This window comes from Spinacia oleracea, chromosome 4 (assembly GCF_020520425.1).
Source record: "Spinacia oleracea cultivar Varoflay chromosome 4, BTI_SOV_V1, whole genome shotgun sequence".
Classification (NCBI taxonomy): Eukaryota; Viridiplantae; Streptophyta; class Magnoliopsida; order Caryophyllales; family Amaranthaceae; genus Spinacia; species Spinacia oleracea.
Window position 1 is genome coordinate 32,326,313 of NC_079490.1, and position 16,951 is coordinate 32,343,263.

Consider the following 16,951-nt stretch of genomic DNA (forward strand, 5'->3'; position numbering starts at 1 on the left):
CATTCTCAATGACATAAATGTAAGTTAATTATACATAACTTAACTATTTCAACTGTAATTAATTCCCCTAATATCAATTTTACAGTTTTTTTCAATTTTACTATAATTAATTACAGTTGAAGCATAATGGTTGCTTGAATACTATGTTACCCATGTGACTAGGGTTCGTACCCTTATAAGTGAAGTTAATTATGATTTTTTTTCCATTTTTTGTATTTTACTTTGTCCCCTTCGTTGATTATCTACATTCTTTATGTTTATTTTTTTTTTTCTTCATCGCTTTTTTTTCTAGAATGGTTCATGATTTTGCTTTTACAAAAACACAAGAAAATAGTAATGTTATTTTTTCTTCAAAAATATTTTGTATTTTTCTTAAGATATACACTAGTGGTAATTATTGTAATAAAGTAAACTCATTTTAAGTAAGAAAAACTCGTTTTTTCATTTTAAATTGAAATCGCACCAGGTTATTGTTTGCAATTTGGATTAGGTGTTGAGTTTTATTGCTATGAAAATCCAAAATTAAAGTTCATAAATCCTCCACATATTTTACTATGGCGTTTTTAATATTTCGAATACTTACCTCTCAACTTTAACTGATATTAAAAATTAGCAAATATGAAAAATTAGAAAGCAAATCATAAATTTTTTTGGACCCCCATTTATAAATTTATGGGTTCGACCCTGACATTAATGAGAACAAAAAACGACTATTAATGTCTGTTATCATAATTATGCATACCCTATGTAACAATTCTTGATACGACACTGCCCCTTACACGGTTACACTATATACATCACAAAAACCAATACTTGTCCAAAATGACAATAGGGGTCATCCAAAAAGCAAAGCAACAACACACTTAGTTATTGGTAATTTCACCATCTTCAATTTCAAAAAGGGTAATAGGAGCACTTGTTGAACCACCAGGAACGCACCTCCTTCACGTTGAACTCCTTTCCATTAGAAACGATCGCTAGTTTATAATCTATACTCGAGAATAGACACCTTATATTTATTACTATTTGATTGTTTTCCTTTTTTCCAACCTTTTTTTTTGTAATATTTTAATATTAAGTCCTTTACTTGTAAAATTATGGCAAGAGTCCTCACTAGAGTCACTAAAGTTATTGATCGAGTAACTTACTTACGTAATGAGTTATACTTCCTCTATTCTTTCTTAAATAACATAATTGTTTAGACACGTTTGTCAATACACGATTTCAAACATTAAGATCTTCAATTATGGATAAGAAAAAATATAAAATGTTGATATGTAATATTATTGAGACGAATCTAATACGACCCCAGACAACTATATTTTTCTTAAATATAAATCACAAAAGGAAGTCAAAGGAGCTTGTGTGAATAGTGTACAAAACTCAATTGTGTCATGTAAATAAGAACGAAGGAAATATATCATATGTATGCGGAGATCTCCAATTGATATGCAAGTTCTTTACATTCATCACAAGATTAGTTATTGTGCACGCACTGATATTCTAAAATTATTATTTCACCATTTTTTATTAAATATTTATGTAGCAAAAGAATAATTCAAAAATAAAGTAGCGCGGAGTAGAAAAGATCTTGACAGATTTTCAAAATATTACTCGAAGTAGTACGGCGTAATAAAGTTTATGATATATTTTATGATTTTACAAATATTATTTTTTTTGAGAAATAAGATTACAACTGAAAATTTATATTGATGATCAAATAAATAGGAAATGGTAAAATTTTAGTCAAATATATTAAATCTTTTCCATAAAGTTATTGTCATTTCTGATGTCTGTTTTAGTACAAAGTATAATAGATACACGAAAAAACCTTACTAAGAATAATATTTTTCTCATACTTATTCAACGACAAACAACTTTAATCTAGTTACATTTGCATCTTTTTAACACGAGTTCAAGCTAATAATCAATCAAAGCAACATAGTGCGGCAAAACATTCTCTAACTAGAACGGACAATTGTCTTAGCGATCAACTTTCACTTCGTAATTTATGTAGTGGGTTGTACTAAAATTTGAATCTACTTTTTTGTACATTAATATTTCCTCAAGAATAAAGTGTTTCAAACGAATTAAATTGATAAAATGTCGTGTAACAAATTAAATTTGTATGGTATGTATGTCAACACTAAAGGAATAGAAGCCAAATGTGCCATTGCACAATATAGCAAATGCAACAATTGCGCCCTACCTATAAGGCTATAACTATTCTCTTCCTACCATACTAATTAATGTCTAAATATATCTAGAACATATATAAAAATGGTCATATGTATTTAGTGAATCCCATACTTCAACAAAAACACTAAAAAATATTGAATAAAAAGTTGAATTTTATAAGAGAAAATTCCACTTTGTTTCTCTTAAAACAAACCAATAACCCAAATAAATTCTGAGTTTCCTCTATATAAAAAATCACAAGGAAGAAAACCAAAATCTTGTCGAAGATGAGCCAAGAGAAACAACCACAAAGACCTAGCCAAGACGAACTAGAGTTGATCAAATACGGTGATATTTTCTCAATTGTGCAAAACAATTTGAAGCAAGCTATTCAGGTCTTTTTTTTTTCTTTTCCTTTATGCGTAACAGGTTTCTAAAATCATAAGTACAATTTTTTTTGAGGGAAAAGTCATAACTACATCATGATTATAATCGACAAGAAAATAAATGAAATATGGGAGGATCTCTATTGGGTGCCCGAATATACCTGAAGTTAGGTGTAATGAAGATTATTTTGCTAGTTTTATTTATTTTTAATTGTTTTTTTGACAAGAGATTATTTTGCTAGTTATTACTAACAAATGTCAAATTGTCATAGATGATGTTTGGTATTTGCTGAACTTTTACCACATTTTGATCCATGAGAAACCATAGCAATTTTTTTTATAGCATTTTGTTTACCACTCCTTATATTATTAGTAAGGTTGTACGTACTCTCGTAACGATTGGTGATGCTAAGCAAAATTTCTCGATTCTATACCTAGTATTTAAAAAGGAAAATCATAGATGATTGGAATACACTTGTCACCCCATCTTTCATCCCTAATTTTTTATTCAATGTTTTTCTTTGTTTATAAGTATTTTACGGCTTCAATACTATTCCACTCCATCTTCCTCATTCAACATCAATTAACTATATAAGTCATATATTCATTCAGCTTTTTGCCACTCCATCTCCCTCAATATAAATTTACCATCTCATTTATATATTTTTTTTAATTTTCAAATTTCACCTTTATATAAATCATATATTGCCGCTAAATCACAAACCCTCAATAAAATAGCCCTTCAAAAGGCGGTTTAACAACCCATAAGCATACAGTTGTCCTGAACGGGCTCAAAAGCTAGTTCTTGTAACAAGTGCATGAATGTTGTTGATGTCCTTAATAACCCTTTGTTTTCATAAGAACTTTTCTTTTAAATCCTTTTTTTTAATATTGTATTTATATTTTGTCCTTAATAATGTATGTCCTTAAACCTCTAACATGGTACACGACCCACCTTTTCCTACTCGATCAGAAGTGTCTAAAAAAGAGACATTAATAACGTAATGTGCATAAATGTGTAACGTAGGGTGTTTGTGATGGGAAAAGTAAGAGTGAGTGTGAAAGAAGAGCATCAGAAAACAAAGAACAACACCCAATAACAATAGGGGAGGCCCTTCAAGCAACGGTATTAACAGCTGGTGAGAAGGCGGTGGATCGAAGTGATGCTGCAGCCATTCAGGCGGCTGAGGTTAGAGCCACCGGTCAAACCAACATCATGCCTGGTGGACTTGCTGCCACTGCTCAATCTGCAGCGCAGAACAATGCTAAATCCACTACTAAGGGGAAGACTACCATTGCTGATATTCTCTCGGTAATGCATGTACTAATTAATAATAATGACTATATATAGTCTCAGAATTCCTCATCATTTGACATGTAACATGGTTTTGACTATGACAGGAAGCAGCAGCAAAATTACCAAAAGATAGGGCAGTGACACGCCAAGATGCAGAAGGGGTGATGGGTGCTGAACTCAGAAACAACCCTAACATAAGCACATACCCTGGTGGTGTTGCTGCTTCTGTGGTGGCAGCTGCTAGGATTAACCAAAAGAATGAGCAGCTTAAAAAATAAAAAGACTCCTCTAAATATGATTTTGGGATATAATTTCCTGTGGTTTTTGTTTTTCCATGATAATTAAATGCTTCAAATCTCTCTTTACGTAATATTAACAGTTTTAGATTAGAAATTAATGTTCAAGTGTTTCTAGCTTGAACTAATTAAGGACCTCTGATGAAGAGGCAGTTGTAAATACAGAATAACAATTTGATTAAGAGCTTCAATATATATACTTGTAAGATTGTTTTCATTGGAGTCATGATTGATCTCTAACACCATTGAATATACAACGATGACTTTACTTTTTCTTCTCATTCTTTAGTAAGGAAAGACAAAAATTATACCCTATTTGGTATCGAACTGTACACGTACAACTGCAGATAATTGAGTGCAGAGGAGACCCATCTGAAACACTTTTAATAGCTCTTCCTGAAACTGAAAACCCAAGTAAGGGTCAACACCTTCTTCATACAGTCTGTCTAATCTGCAGAGATTCTAAACCTGTAAATAACAACGAATTCTCATCAATATCCAAGATAAACAATCATTGTATTTTACTATAAACAATCATTTGGACAAGTTTAATTTACTCATGGAGAAAAAAAGAATCCATACCAAAGAGAATAAGATAGTGATCAAGGATCTTGTTAGAAGACTTTCGGGCCTTCAAGGCTACATCCTAATAGCTTAACAAGATTCCTGAGTTGAATGTCTGATTAGCGTTTTCAAACTTCCTATTCCAGTATGCATAAAGGATACATCCTTGTTGAACATTTTCGACGAGTTGACATCCTATATGTCATAATTCAAATTTTCAGCTAGTATAACTACAAAGTACAATTCTTTTTACCTTTTTTTTTTTTATATATATAACCTTATTCAAGTTTATACTAGTACATAAATTGACGATGACATATACACGTAACTACTAAAATGAGCTTTACTAGCTTGTTATATGCATGGTTTGCGTTCTTGATTGTTGATGGAAAACGTCATGTGGAATTACAAGTGCAACTGTACAACCATGTATACAAATTCCTACTCTCTTATCAAAACGTCATGGGGAGGTTGTTTGGTTGACACCTGCGGAAATGAGAATTCATGGGTTGGTAATTGTCTGGTTGACATAAAAAAAATTAGTAAAAAAGAAAAAAGTTAGAATTCATGGTAATTTGGACTTCCTACTAAATATGGGAAGTAAATTACCTTAGAAATCAAAATTAATGGAAATTTCTAATTTTCATGTTTTCAACCAAGCAATTTCTAGAAATTTAACACCCTTGAAGTACAACTTCATTTGTCAATTAGTTTTTCAAACCTAAATTTTATGCAGTGGCTTCCCACTACAAGGCCGGCGCAAGTGTTATGGGCCACGAATGTTATATGGTCAAAAGAAAAAGGAGTGCAATTTGAATCGTAATCAAGAATCAAACTATTTGAATACGACCATAATGATTACATAGCTTGAGAAAATATAATTTGATTTTTTTACAACAAACTTTTACCATTCTTTCATTCCCCTATGATATAATGTACAAGATTTGCTACATGAAAACTGCAAAATGAATCACTATAATACAGTGAACTATGGAGGACAAAAACGAAAAATTCCTCAGCCTACTTCATCACTGGAAAACCGAAGAATGCTAGCCACGTGCACGTGATTTCTCTTCTCATGCCTTTCTAAGATTTACCAGATCGAGTTAATTTCTGTAGTCCCAAAATCTCACTGACAAATCTAAGGAGGACCTGTACCAACTCCCTCACTCTAGGTTCCCTGCCAATGTATGTACAACAAAATTTAGCAAACATTCTAGAAACCGTGAAGTGCATGCTTATCATGTCCACACTAAATAAAATGCAAATCTACAACACGGGCTTGGCATCCCATATGAGAACAACTGACAAAGAACCACGGCATAATAGTGAGAAAATAACTAGCCAATATCAGGCAGGGGAAATGTATTTTGAAAGTCAAGGCAAAATAAGCACAGCTTAGCAGCTCCTTGTAACTCTTAAAATTTTGCCAATGCTCAACATCGACCTTTATTATCATATGGTTTTCTCATCTTAATTTCCTGTAAAAAAATTAGTCATATCAATCATCTTACCTTGAAATGACAAGTTCACAAAGGGATGGATGGAGAACAAGGAGATGAGCTCGACCGTCATGATTTCCTTCTGTTGTAATACCATGTTTAAGATGAGGATGCAAAGGCAGAATAGATGATGCGTCCGGGTGAATAGTCAAGTGGGCAAGCTCTTCAAGAACAAATAATACTTCTTCGAGCCTTGCTGAAGGAAATGGTCGTTCACCTGCAGGCAAATTTATGTGCGTCATGAGTACCAACTAGAAATCACAGGGATCTTCAAAAGGAAAATAGCAATCACCCAATATGGATCCCTCCATGTGCAAAACTTCAAAAACAGCCTCGAGTTTACTAAATCTGAAGTACATCAATTAAAAAAGCTACACACCTAAATCGGCTTCATCTATGAGAAGTCTGTTAAAAATGTGTTCACATCTCTCCATGAGCACCATGATAGCAATTTTGCTGACCTCAGATCGTGTCGCGTTCCAATCACTGACCTCAGCCTTAGAACTGCAAACAATTATAAAGAACAATATAACTCACTAAAAAGAGCTTTTTATATTATATAAACTGAAGCGCATATAATAAGACTATTGAACTAATCATCAGAACCATATTCTTCAGTCAAAAAGTATCATAAGGTAAAAATGCAGTGCCCAGTGGTATACATCTATAAGCAAAAGCAGGAAATGACATGTTTTGTCTGATAGACATATTCGTCTTTTGTACACATCTCTTCAACATGGTTCTCCGGGTCTCAAAAAATCATAAAAATCCATGACTTAATATAAGTTGATTCGTTCTTGTGACCCCTGCAACCAATCTAGTATTCTAATAGTCAATAGACCAATTGTAGCTGGCCCAACGGTTTCCTGAAATGATAGCACTTTTTCCTAAACAGCGGAATACAGGCAATAAAAAGAAGAAAGAATAGATGGAAACAGTTACGAATTCATTGATTGCCGTACTGGATCGAATAGCCCATAGTTCTATTTTTTCAACTAAATCAAATAGTCTTTCAAATTGGCCTTGATCTACTTCTAATCGAGCCAACCATAAACTATTCTAATTGATAATAGTAATATGAATCCCACTAGAACTTAAATAGGGATGCCATTGCATTTCATGCTCCAATTTTGCATAGTTCAACCAATTCGTTCTTGGGCAAAAGAGAGGATATATCAATCGAGGGAGATCAGGGGAAATCCGACTTGAGCACAAGCCTCACAGGTCCCACGGCTCCCATCATAACAGGGGTTGGCTGTTTATCATTATTAGGTTATATCCTACAACAACCAACACCACACAGCACAAGGCTCCCAAGTCCCACCATAACAGGGTTTAAGGCGGTACAGTATAGCCATAGCCCTAACTGAAAGCTAAATTTCATGAGAACATAGATTGCCAAATGCCTCTTGACAGCTACTACTAATAATTAAATAGAGACGATTAAATAGGCGTAGATTATCAAAGCTGGTTTTCTTGAGAAATTCTGGTTTCTTTCCCACAGTATTGTTATCAGCTTCATTGAAAATGAAACATAATTATAAAGAACAAGAAAAACGATAAGAGGACGACCTCTCCTTAAACTACCATGAGCCAAACAGACGCATGAATTTGAGTCATATTAAAAGATCCTTTGCTAGGCCCTTATCTAAACCTTCATACTTGCAGTCAAATTCCCCAATTTAATTCCTATGCCAAATTCTCCAAAAGTCAAATTCCCCAATTTAATTCATATGCCAAAGTCCTTAGCAGTGTATAAAAAGGCGCGCCTAGGCTCTGAGGCGCAAGGCGATTGGAGCCAGCGCCTTTTATTGTCTAGGCGAGGCGACTTCAATGAGGCGCACCTAAGGCGCAAAAAGGCGCACCAAGGCGCACAAAGGCGCACTTTGAGGCGCAAAAAAGGCGCACCTACCAAGAGACATACCATTTTTTCACTTTTTTTTTCACTTTTTATTAGGGCGCCTCACTTCAATGAGGCGCGCCTCGGTGCGCCTAAGGCGCTGGGAACTCCAAATCGCCTTGTTGCGCCTTGAGCCTTTTTATACATTGGTCCTTAGATATTTAAAGATTTCATCAACTGCATTTCAATCCCATGTTACGTAGAAGAATGTTAAATTCATTAGCCTCCTCAAACCTCTAGGAGACCAAATTCCTACTTGCGGGATCAATTAATTACTCCATCTTAACCACTTTTCTCTTCTGGGTTCTGACAAAGCAAACCGAATATTCTTTAAACAGGGTAACACATGGTAAGGAGGGATATTAGCTTTCTAAATTGCCTCTGTATTTGGTCGTTCTGCTCAATCACTAACGAGTATTTGTTATACTGTCCACAACAACGTCAGAAGGAACAAAAAGATAACATGTCCCTTCGACAGGCTGAATTTTTTATATGACTCTTTTATTACAAGACTGTTACCCCCTTTGCCCCTAAAGTAGACCATATTTTATATTGGGCCATCCCAAACTGAAAGTTCCATTTCGAATTTGTGTAAGTTACTTCGAAATTTTTTACATGCTCTAAATGAAACCTTTCAGGGCTCCAATCAGAATTCGAAAGGGAAAAAAGAAAAAAACTACAATGGTATGATGGAGATATAAAATTTTAAAAAGTGGCAGATAATTGTGGTTTTGTAACTACATTTCTTAAAAAAGAACCCTCAAATCTGGTCTATTCTTTTGGGACATAGGGAGTATTGAACTTTGTTACCCTCTCAATGTCTGACTATTACTTCACTCCAGATATCAATGAATTATGCTCAACACTATTGGCATACAAAAGGTCAAAAGGAATTGCCAGCATACACTAATATTTTTGTTTATGTTAATAGTAAGAAAAAATGCAACACCATTTTTCCCGTTATGTTGGCGAATAACTGCTTACGGAGATATGGTGTATTCAGGAGTAATGGGCTTGGCCTACTCTAGTTGCCACAATTGTTTAAAAATAAAATTGAGAAAATTGCCTAAAATTACACAAACATTCTGTTCACAGCCATTTAAACGAAATATGCACCCTATCATCAACGACACAAACTTTTAATCATTCCAGTTGTAACACCAAGACGTTGATTGGAGACCTAAGACCCATCATAACTTTCAGGAATATTTGTAAAATGATACTTCCTCTTCTTCTTTTTTACTTGCTTTTTAAAGGTTTAGCCTTTTGTACAAGAATTAGTTTCTCTTCCAAACTTAAACTAATCCTAACACAAACCTCTCCTTTTTACTTCTCATTGTGTGTGAAGTTGGATTATTTATGGCTTTCGCTTGGAATCTAATGAGAGAGCCAAAGTTACGTTTTCCAATAAATGCACTCAAAAACATCAACTATTTGTCAACAAATAAAAAAGGCTAGAACATTAAGTATTGAGAAACAAACAGTAAACTTTTATTTTTAAACTTGTAAACATGTTCAAAAGCCAGAATAGGTGTTGCAACTAAATTACACATTGCCACAATTTCTTTGTACGTCCTCAACTGAGTAATTCTTGAAAGCCCCACCGGCTTAGCCCAAAAAGATGCTAAATATGTGAACTCGTCCCACAGTAACTCATAAGGAACTCGTGAAAGACTCTCGTGTTTCTCTCCAACCACACTCACTACATAATTCCCATGAAAGCATTGCGGCATAACAATCTATTCTCCTTACCCCAACCAACCCCCTAAAACAAATTTGCAGCCAATCCTTAAGGGAAAACCCAAGATTCCTCAAGAATCGCAAACAATCTCCTCCAAAGGTAACTCCCCATTTTACAATGTAAGAGAATATGTGAACATGACTCACTACTAGCATGGCAAAGCAAGCACATATAGTAACCAATCCTGGCTTACACTTATGGAGCATGTCATTCGTGTTAATTCTCCCTAACGCCAATGTCCACACACCCTCACTTTAAGAGTTACCTTTACTTTCCAAATGAAATTTGCTACCGGAAAAGCTGGAAACTTAGGTAGTGGATTCAAGTAAACCCCAGTCCACGGCCTAGCATCCTCCACTCTAGCTGATTGAAGTGCAGATCCAGAACCCCTAGTAAAGAAGAAAGCTCCTCTAAGTCCATATCATGTGGTGGCCTACGAAAATGTAATCCCAGCCATTATCACCATAGAAATAGACATTTGGGCATTGTGTAGTGAAAACAACTGGAATAATCGAGGGAATTAAACATATAAAGGTTGTTCTCCCCTCCAAAACATCTTTCCAAAAACGAACATAATAACCATCCCTACTCTGAACTTCACTCAAGGAAAAAAAAAAGATAGAAAACCTGAGAAATGAACTTCCAAGGACTACCATGCGTTACTGTAAAATCATTTTGACCATCCCACCCGCTTGGTTGCAAACCGTATTTTCTCTTATGACATGATGCCACAATGACTCGAAATCACGAGGAAAACACCACAACCACTTTCTGACCAGAGCAATATTTTTAAGTTGGGAAAATATTTCAGTTTTGGAGTATTCACAATTATTTCTCCTTCCAAAAATATATAAATTATAATAATTTAATTTTGATGATTCTTTGTTCATTGGTCACCATCTCACCATTGTGCTATGACTGATATTATAAGCGGAAAGATTAAAAGTTTTCCACCAATTACTTTAGACACTTCCTCAAAATTTTATAGGACACAAAAGAAGGTAATAGTATTTCAGATTTTGTAATTTAGGCAGTTCTGTGGACCTTGCTGTTAACAACAGCACTACTAGGATTGTCAGGACAAGATGAACAAATCTAATCTTTTTTGGGTAGAAACATACTCCGTAATCATTTGAATTTTGGTTTTTCTTAAGCCCAACGATATTTAAGGATTTATATTCGTGTAACAAATCTAATCTTTTGGTCATTGTTTCTTAGGAGACATCCATAGATTGGATGATCTAATTCACACCAATTCACCAAGGCCCCAACTGATAAAACAAATAACAACATATACCTGGTCAAAATAAATAGCTTTTGCAAGCAAGCCAAGGAAAATCTGAAACAATGAGAAGGCAGAAGTTCCACAGTCTCCACAGGTAAAGAGCATGTGCGCGATGCACAACGGTCCAAAGTGGAAACTAATCTCTGCAGAATCTAGAAAATTAAGAATAAGCATCAGTTAGTAAAGTACTCAAGGAGTTTATGATCGAAGGGAAATCTACCAAACATGTTTGCTGGGGAAATTTTCTTGACAGTCATTTATAAATTACTGGTAAAAAGTTATACAGAATCAGAAAGAAAATTACATCAGAAGGAGCATCGATTTGTGACTTGAGAATCTTGTCGCCAAGTATAGTTAAAAAGGCCATATCTACTGATATATCAGCCTTGAGTGCAACAGTAGACAGAACATTGGAAGGAAGAGCACGTCCGCAGTATCCCACAAGAAATATTTCAAAAACATCAGCCACTTCTTTCCAAATGCGGTTTCTTGCAGATCTACTATTACATGGATGAGTTTCATCTTTCTGGGACAATCGAACAATGTCACTCACAAGAATACGGTTGAAACCTTCAACAGCTAGCCTCCAAACAACACCATCTGCACTGTCTCTTCTTGTTGTCATGCACCTAGCAAATTTATTTTTATTTTTAAAAAGGTTAAACCACAAGGAAAATCAATGCTCTGCATCACTGAATGTGTGATTGACGCACATTAGACATAGCTTGCAGCAGAGCCCATAGTAATTGAAAAATGAGAAAACGAGACAAAACTACACAAAGCCAAGGAAAATTCATCATTCAATTGGCATCCGTGCCAGGAAAAAAAAGTGATGCTCTCATTTCAGGCAAAATCCCAAGATCTAACATGGTTTGGGTCACTTCAAGAGAGAAATCATTTTTTTTAAATGCTACCATTCAAGAGTTAAGACCTGAAGCAACTACCTTAAACACATATTCATCACCATCATGAAATACCTACTGATTCCTCTACATCATACTAGAGAGAGAAAAACACAAGTACTCTCAAAATGTTTTACACACAGAATTTGTTTCACCCTATCACCTTTCGCACACAGTACCTTGTATTTTTCTACAAGTAAAAAAATATATATATATATAATGGACACCAAAGAGTGTCACCTATATACAAAAGGAGGGCTAAAAGAGAAAATAAAAAATTCATGCCCTCGAGCTATTATGAAGCAACTCATCAACAAGTCAAAAAATATCAAGTATCACCCAGCACCTAACTCGTGACTGCAGCAATGCAAAAACCTAAAAAAGAAACTCCAGTCATATACCAAGGGGATGTCACACAATATCTAACATCCTAGGGAAGTTACCTATTTGTACGTCAATGGTTAACCAAGCCTCCCTCACCCCCAAGGCTCGCTGCTGATTCCAGACAATCTCACAAGTTCTTGATTTGCGGAAAGCTTCCTCCTCACGTTGGTGATATTTCTCAGACCCCAAAAAATTGTCAGTCTTTTCAAATACTCCTTATGTCCCTTGATATTTTGTTCATGTACAGACCAAAGATACTCCTCTATCATGCTCGCAAGTTTAATTCAAAGCATGCATTAGTGCTTATTGCATTGTCACAGATGCCCATTTCTTTATGCATTGAAGACCAACCTGAACTCCAGTATTTTAAATTAAAACGGAGTTCCTCAATGATTTATCTCAAAATCAAGGTAGACTTATTCCTAACACAGAGATTCAATGTAAATGCCTAAATGGTATGCTGCAAATTATCCAATTCAGGTTGAAACTAGAAGTGTTTATCTTGCTTCTCGAGAGAAGACTTCATAATTCCAAAATCAGGAAAAATGAAATCAAGCATAGCCCTTGAAACTCATTTACTCAAAACCCTTGCCAAGTAACAATCAACCTTTATGCTAAGATAAGAGTTCAATTACTTATCTAGGAAGTGTTTTCATTTAGGTTCCCAATACAAGACATCACTTTCAGATTCCAGTCTACGTAGCACCATGCATTAGAGTAATAAAAATAGAGATACAAATTGATAAATCAGTAACCTTCAAAGTACTACAAGTCTACAACTAATCAAAGCTTGTAATGGAAAATCAAACATTTTATATCATGTTATACCTTCCTAAAGCTTGAATGACTTCAGGATATATAATATACTTTTCAGAGTCTGGAGCTCGCAAGAAGAGATCAACAAACACGGGGATAAGCTTTTCAGAAAATATGCTGCATTGGATGCCAGATATCGAAGTCGAAATAATTTCAGATTCAACTGGATCTCCCGCCAACCTTGGAGATGTAGACGTCACACCATTAGTGGTTTCTTTCTTTCCCCATTTATCAACTTATGTAGTAGAAAAATAAAACAAAAAAAAGTATGTTAATTTACATTTCCTCCTATTGAAACAAATTCTAAACATTAACCAAATTGCTACAACGATACCTTGGGTAGAGTCTGTTTCCCCAACTTGCTTGGCATCTCCTCTGTGTTCTAAGGCAAGAGGAGCTCTAGGAAGATATTTCAAAATCGACTGAAGAAAAAGGGACCACATAGAACAGAGATGCTCCGATGGACATAGAAGTGGTAAGATTTCTAGCATAGTACGTTGCAAAGGGGGAATGGATCCCTGAAAATAGGTATTTATGAACATATTCAGTCAGAACTATACATGTACTCAAGGGTGGAGGCACATTTAGAGTCATGGGTACAACTGTAGAAGTAACCTGCTTACAATAGGGAAGAACTGCTGGAAAACGACTACTTCTATGGGCCAATTAATCAGATAAGTACACAAGGTAGCAACCCCTTGCCACATTAGTATAAAAGCTGTCAATGGCTGTAAATAGGTATAATAAAGTACAACTCACAACATACAAACAATTTTCCCCAGAGAAAATATGTTTTCCTTCACTTCTATTTCCCCATTTTTCTTCCAGCTTATTTGCATATATATACATGTCTTACTATTCCCAATATCGTGATGGTTGGTTCATTGGTTGAAATAAAGGTAAAAAAGTTGCCAATTTGGATTGGAAATTGCTAATTGAGAAAAAAAATCGAGCAGGGATTCAGCAATGTTATTCAGCTTGTTCCCCTGTCATTTTTTAGGCTGAATATTCAACAATTTGGGTGGTTAACTGGTTATGGCTTCATCGAATCAGAACCATCAATTTTCACCTTTCTCCAATACCAACTAACAGGACACTGGGAAACAAATGATATACATTAACAAATATATTGAACAAAAAATGAGGGAGAAAAAAAAGAAGAGAAGAACACGCACTAACTCCAACAAACAATATTGCCAATTGTAATAATTCTGTCGACCATTTCTATACCAACGTGGTAAAAGGGTATTACTTTTATACCAATATGGCTCTCTTCATATCGTATGGTATTATATCAAATAGAAAGTTGAAAAACACACTTAACAATATTCGGTAGCAATTAAACATGGCTTTAATTTTCTAAAAAAAAATGTTTCGAGTTGTATGCCTTCTCCTTGTTACCCATATCTGACGTAGAGGGTGGAGCCACACAAGAATAAGAAATTATATTTTAGAATCTTAGACCGCTATCTTCAAAGTTATATAGACTTCTACTTTCTACTTCAAGTATAGTCTAGAATTATATTTTAGACCGCTATCTTCAAAGTTATATAGACTTCTACTTTCTACTTCGGATGAAGTACTCGCTACCTTCTCCATCCCACGTCCTAAACTTCATAATTTCACTTTTTACAGTTTTCAAATCACATTTTTAACTGAAAGGTCTCAATCAATGGAAATTTTGAACTAGGGGGTGCCTGCATAAAATGAAAAGTTATATTGGTTTCACACTAAGATGAATCACATTTCAAACTAAAATATAACTTACAGCATCAGCTGCAGCGTTGCTGATTGTCGTTGTTGCCTGAATTGCCACATGCACTACTTCTAGCAGCTGCTTGTACATATCGATGTCAAACCCCTGTTGTGATTGAGCAAACAATTCTCCTGAGGAAAGAGAAAAGGCCACAAAAACAGAAAGCAAGATAAATATCACTCGAGTTTTATTGATCCTCACAAAAGTCAGAAGGGGTGGGGGAGGAATGTTAGAAAAGCAGCACACAAAGATTACCAAGCCCATGCAATATCTCCTGCTTCACCCTATCAATTGCTTTATCTCTGCGGCTTGGTGATTCTAGAAGGAAATGCTCATAAACATCAAGTACTGATTTAAGGTAAGCCATAGGCAAGTTTCCCTGATTCAAACAAATACAATTTTCAGAATGCCTGAGAATATTTATTAATAAATAAATAAACACTTGAGGACAAATAATCACCTTAACAGAATGAGTTAGAATAGTCGTTTGCAAACAGTTGATTGCAGCAAGTGCGACTTCTTTGCTACCATTTACGATACTACTTTTAACAAATTCAATCAATGTTTGCCATCCTGCAACAAAAAAACTTTTGATCATTTCCTCGTTATGCAAATGATAGAAGTTTTTAACAACCATCTTCGTCAAAGGCACTCCTGATGGTATTGTAAGATCGTGGTCATAGTACTCATAGTAGTATGGTAAAATTGGAACTTTGACCACAACCATAAGCTTATGTGTTATAAATCTCCAGAACTAACAATGTGTAGCTCAACAACAAGACTCACCAGACCAGAAATTGCTCAAAGTTCTTAGATAGGGAAAGAAAGAGCGTAAGAGGCGAGCTATCCCAGCAAGGACAACAACAAGTGTTTCATCCCACTGTTTCTGAGCCGTGTTACGACTGCACAAGTTAACAACTCTTTCAACACTTACAAAGCAGGCAAGTTCAAAAGCAGATAGCATCTTTCAGAAGGATCAAAATAACATGGTTAAACAATTACCTGTGATGTATAAGCATGTGAACTGCCTTTCCACCTTGTGTTCCTAGCTCTTTGCCATGCCATTCATCTCTGGATGAGGTAGCGGCCTACAGGTGATAAAAGTGTCATCTATCAGGAAAGTTTTTCAGTACGATTCCTCTGTACAGAGAAAGGTATTCACAAAATACCATGTGAGAAGCACGATCTAGTGAAGGGAAAACATAGTTCCAAAGACAGTCCTCCCACATGCTCGTTGAAAGCTTTTGTCCATGAGTTCCAAGGGTTTGAAAAAGGGTACGGATTGCTGAATTTCTCACCTGTTAAAGACAGTAGTTAGGAATATGACATGCAAACGGAAAAGGTATATTCACAAACATCCAAAGTGATACTACGGTACACGGATAAGACATGTTCAAATGAATTCAGAGATAGATTACTACTAGTTTGTCTATTTTTTCCCTTTTGGTTGGTTATAAGAAAATTTACGGGGAACTATCGATTTGTACAACTTTTTGTAAACAAAACCTAATTACAAGTTTTTTATCTGGTAATTGAAGGAAATCATCAATGGATCCGTCCAAGGGGTCCACTTCAATGCTTCCCCATTAATTTACTATGTTACCCATCATTTGTTGGTTGCATTAACCAAAGCCCCACACTCACCAGCGGATCTAGGGGTCCTAGTCTACCTGGGCCCTGACCCGCCCAATCAAAAAAATTATACTTAGTTATATATGCATAAGGAGCATTAAGTAAGTTTGAGTCATCTGATTTCTCCGTGCTACTAATTGGAATTGTCTGGAGGTTTGTCATGTCTTGTCACAAGTTTAATTCCTGCCGCAGTTCTCAACTTTTTCCTTTACTTTTCACCTTTGCCAATAATAATCCTTTCACGTTGCTATCCTTCTTTTTCGATTATTGCCATTATACTCCTATCATATTTTTGTTTTTTAGTCAAATGCT

General features: G+C 35.2%; 2 protein-coding genes across 6 annotated transcripts in view; one reads left to right on the top strand and one right to left on the bottom strand.

Moving 5' to 3' along the window:
• Positions 1 to 2,311: 2,311 nt before the first annotated feature.
• LOC110801106 (late embryogenesis abundant protein 47-like) lies at positions 2,312 to 4,363 on the top strand. Its single transcript, XM_022006424.2, has 3 exons — positions 2,312 to 2,573; positions 3,592 to 3,876; positions 3,966 to 4,363. The coding sequence occupies exons 1-3, from the start codon at positions 2,466 to 2,468 to the stop codon at positions 4,137 to 4,139; spliced, it is 567 nt and encodes a 188-aa protein (XP_021862116.1). The 5' UTR covers positions 2,312 to 2,465; the 3' UTR covers positions 4,140 to 4,363.
• Positions 4,364 to 5,541: 1,178 nt separating this feature from the next.
• The window catches only part of LOC110801075 (uncharacterized), a 38,608-nt gene continuing 27,198 nt past the window's right edge, over positions 5,542 to 16,951 (bottom strand). For all 5 annotated transcript variants that reach the window (XM_056826515.1, XM_022006394.2, XM_056826516.1 and 2 more), the window contains 13 exons: positions 16,177 to 16,305; positions 16,010 to 16,095; positions 15,794 to 15,909; positions 15,468 to 15,580; positions 15,263 to 15,386; positions 15,020 to 15,138; positions 13,586 to 13,769; positions 13,264 to 13,486; positions 11,454 to 11,778; positions 11,162 to 11,301; positions 6,603 to 6,727; positions 6,236 to 6,440; positions 5,542 to 5,901 (listed from right to left, as the gene is read on the bottom strand). In XM_056826515.1, coding sequence (XP_056682493.1) covers positions 5,808 to 5,901; positions 6,236 to 6,440; positions 6,603 to 6,727; positions 11,162 to 11,301; positions 11,454 to 11,778; positions 13,264 to 13,486; positions 13,586 to 13,769; positions 15,020 to 15,138; positions 15,263 to 15,386; positions 15,468 to 15,580; positions 15,794 to 15,909; positions 16,010 to 16,095; positions 16,177 to 16,305 — 1,983 coding nt within the window. In that variant the 3' untranslated portion in view covers positions 5,542 to 5,807. The remainder of the gene's footprint in view (positions 5,902 to 6,235; positions 6,441 to 6,602; positions 6,728 to 11,161; positions 11,302 to 11,453; positions 11,779 to 13,263; positions 13,487 to 13,585; positions 13,770 to 15,019; positions 15,139 to 15,262; positions 15,387 to 15,467; positions 15,581 to 15,793; positions 15,910 to 16,009; positions 16,096 to 16,176; positions 16,306 to 16,951) is intronic.

Coding starts and splice junctions, on each gene's coding strand:
- LOC110801106 (XM_022006424.2), top strand. CDS start 2,466: ATGAGCCAAGAGAAACAACCACAAAGACCTAGCCAAGACGAACTAGAG. Junction 2,574..3,591: donor ATTTGAAGCAAGCTATTCAG/GTCTTTTTTTTT, acceptor TGTGTAACGTAG/GGTGTTTGTGATGGGAAAAG. Junction 3,877..3,965: donor CCATTGCTGATATTCTCTCG/GTAATGCATGTA, acceptor TGACTATGACAG/GAAGCAGCAGCAAAATTACC.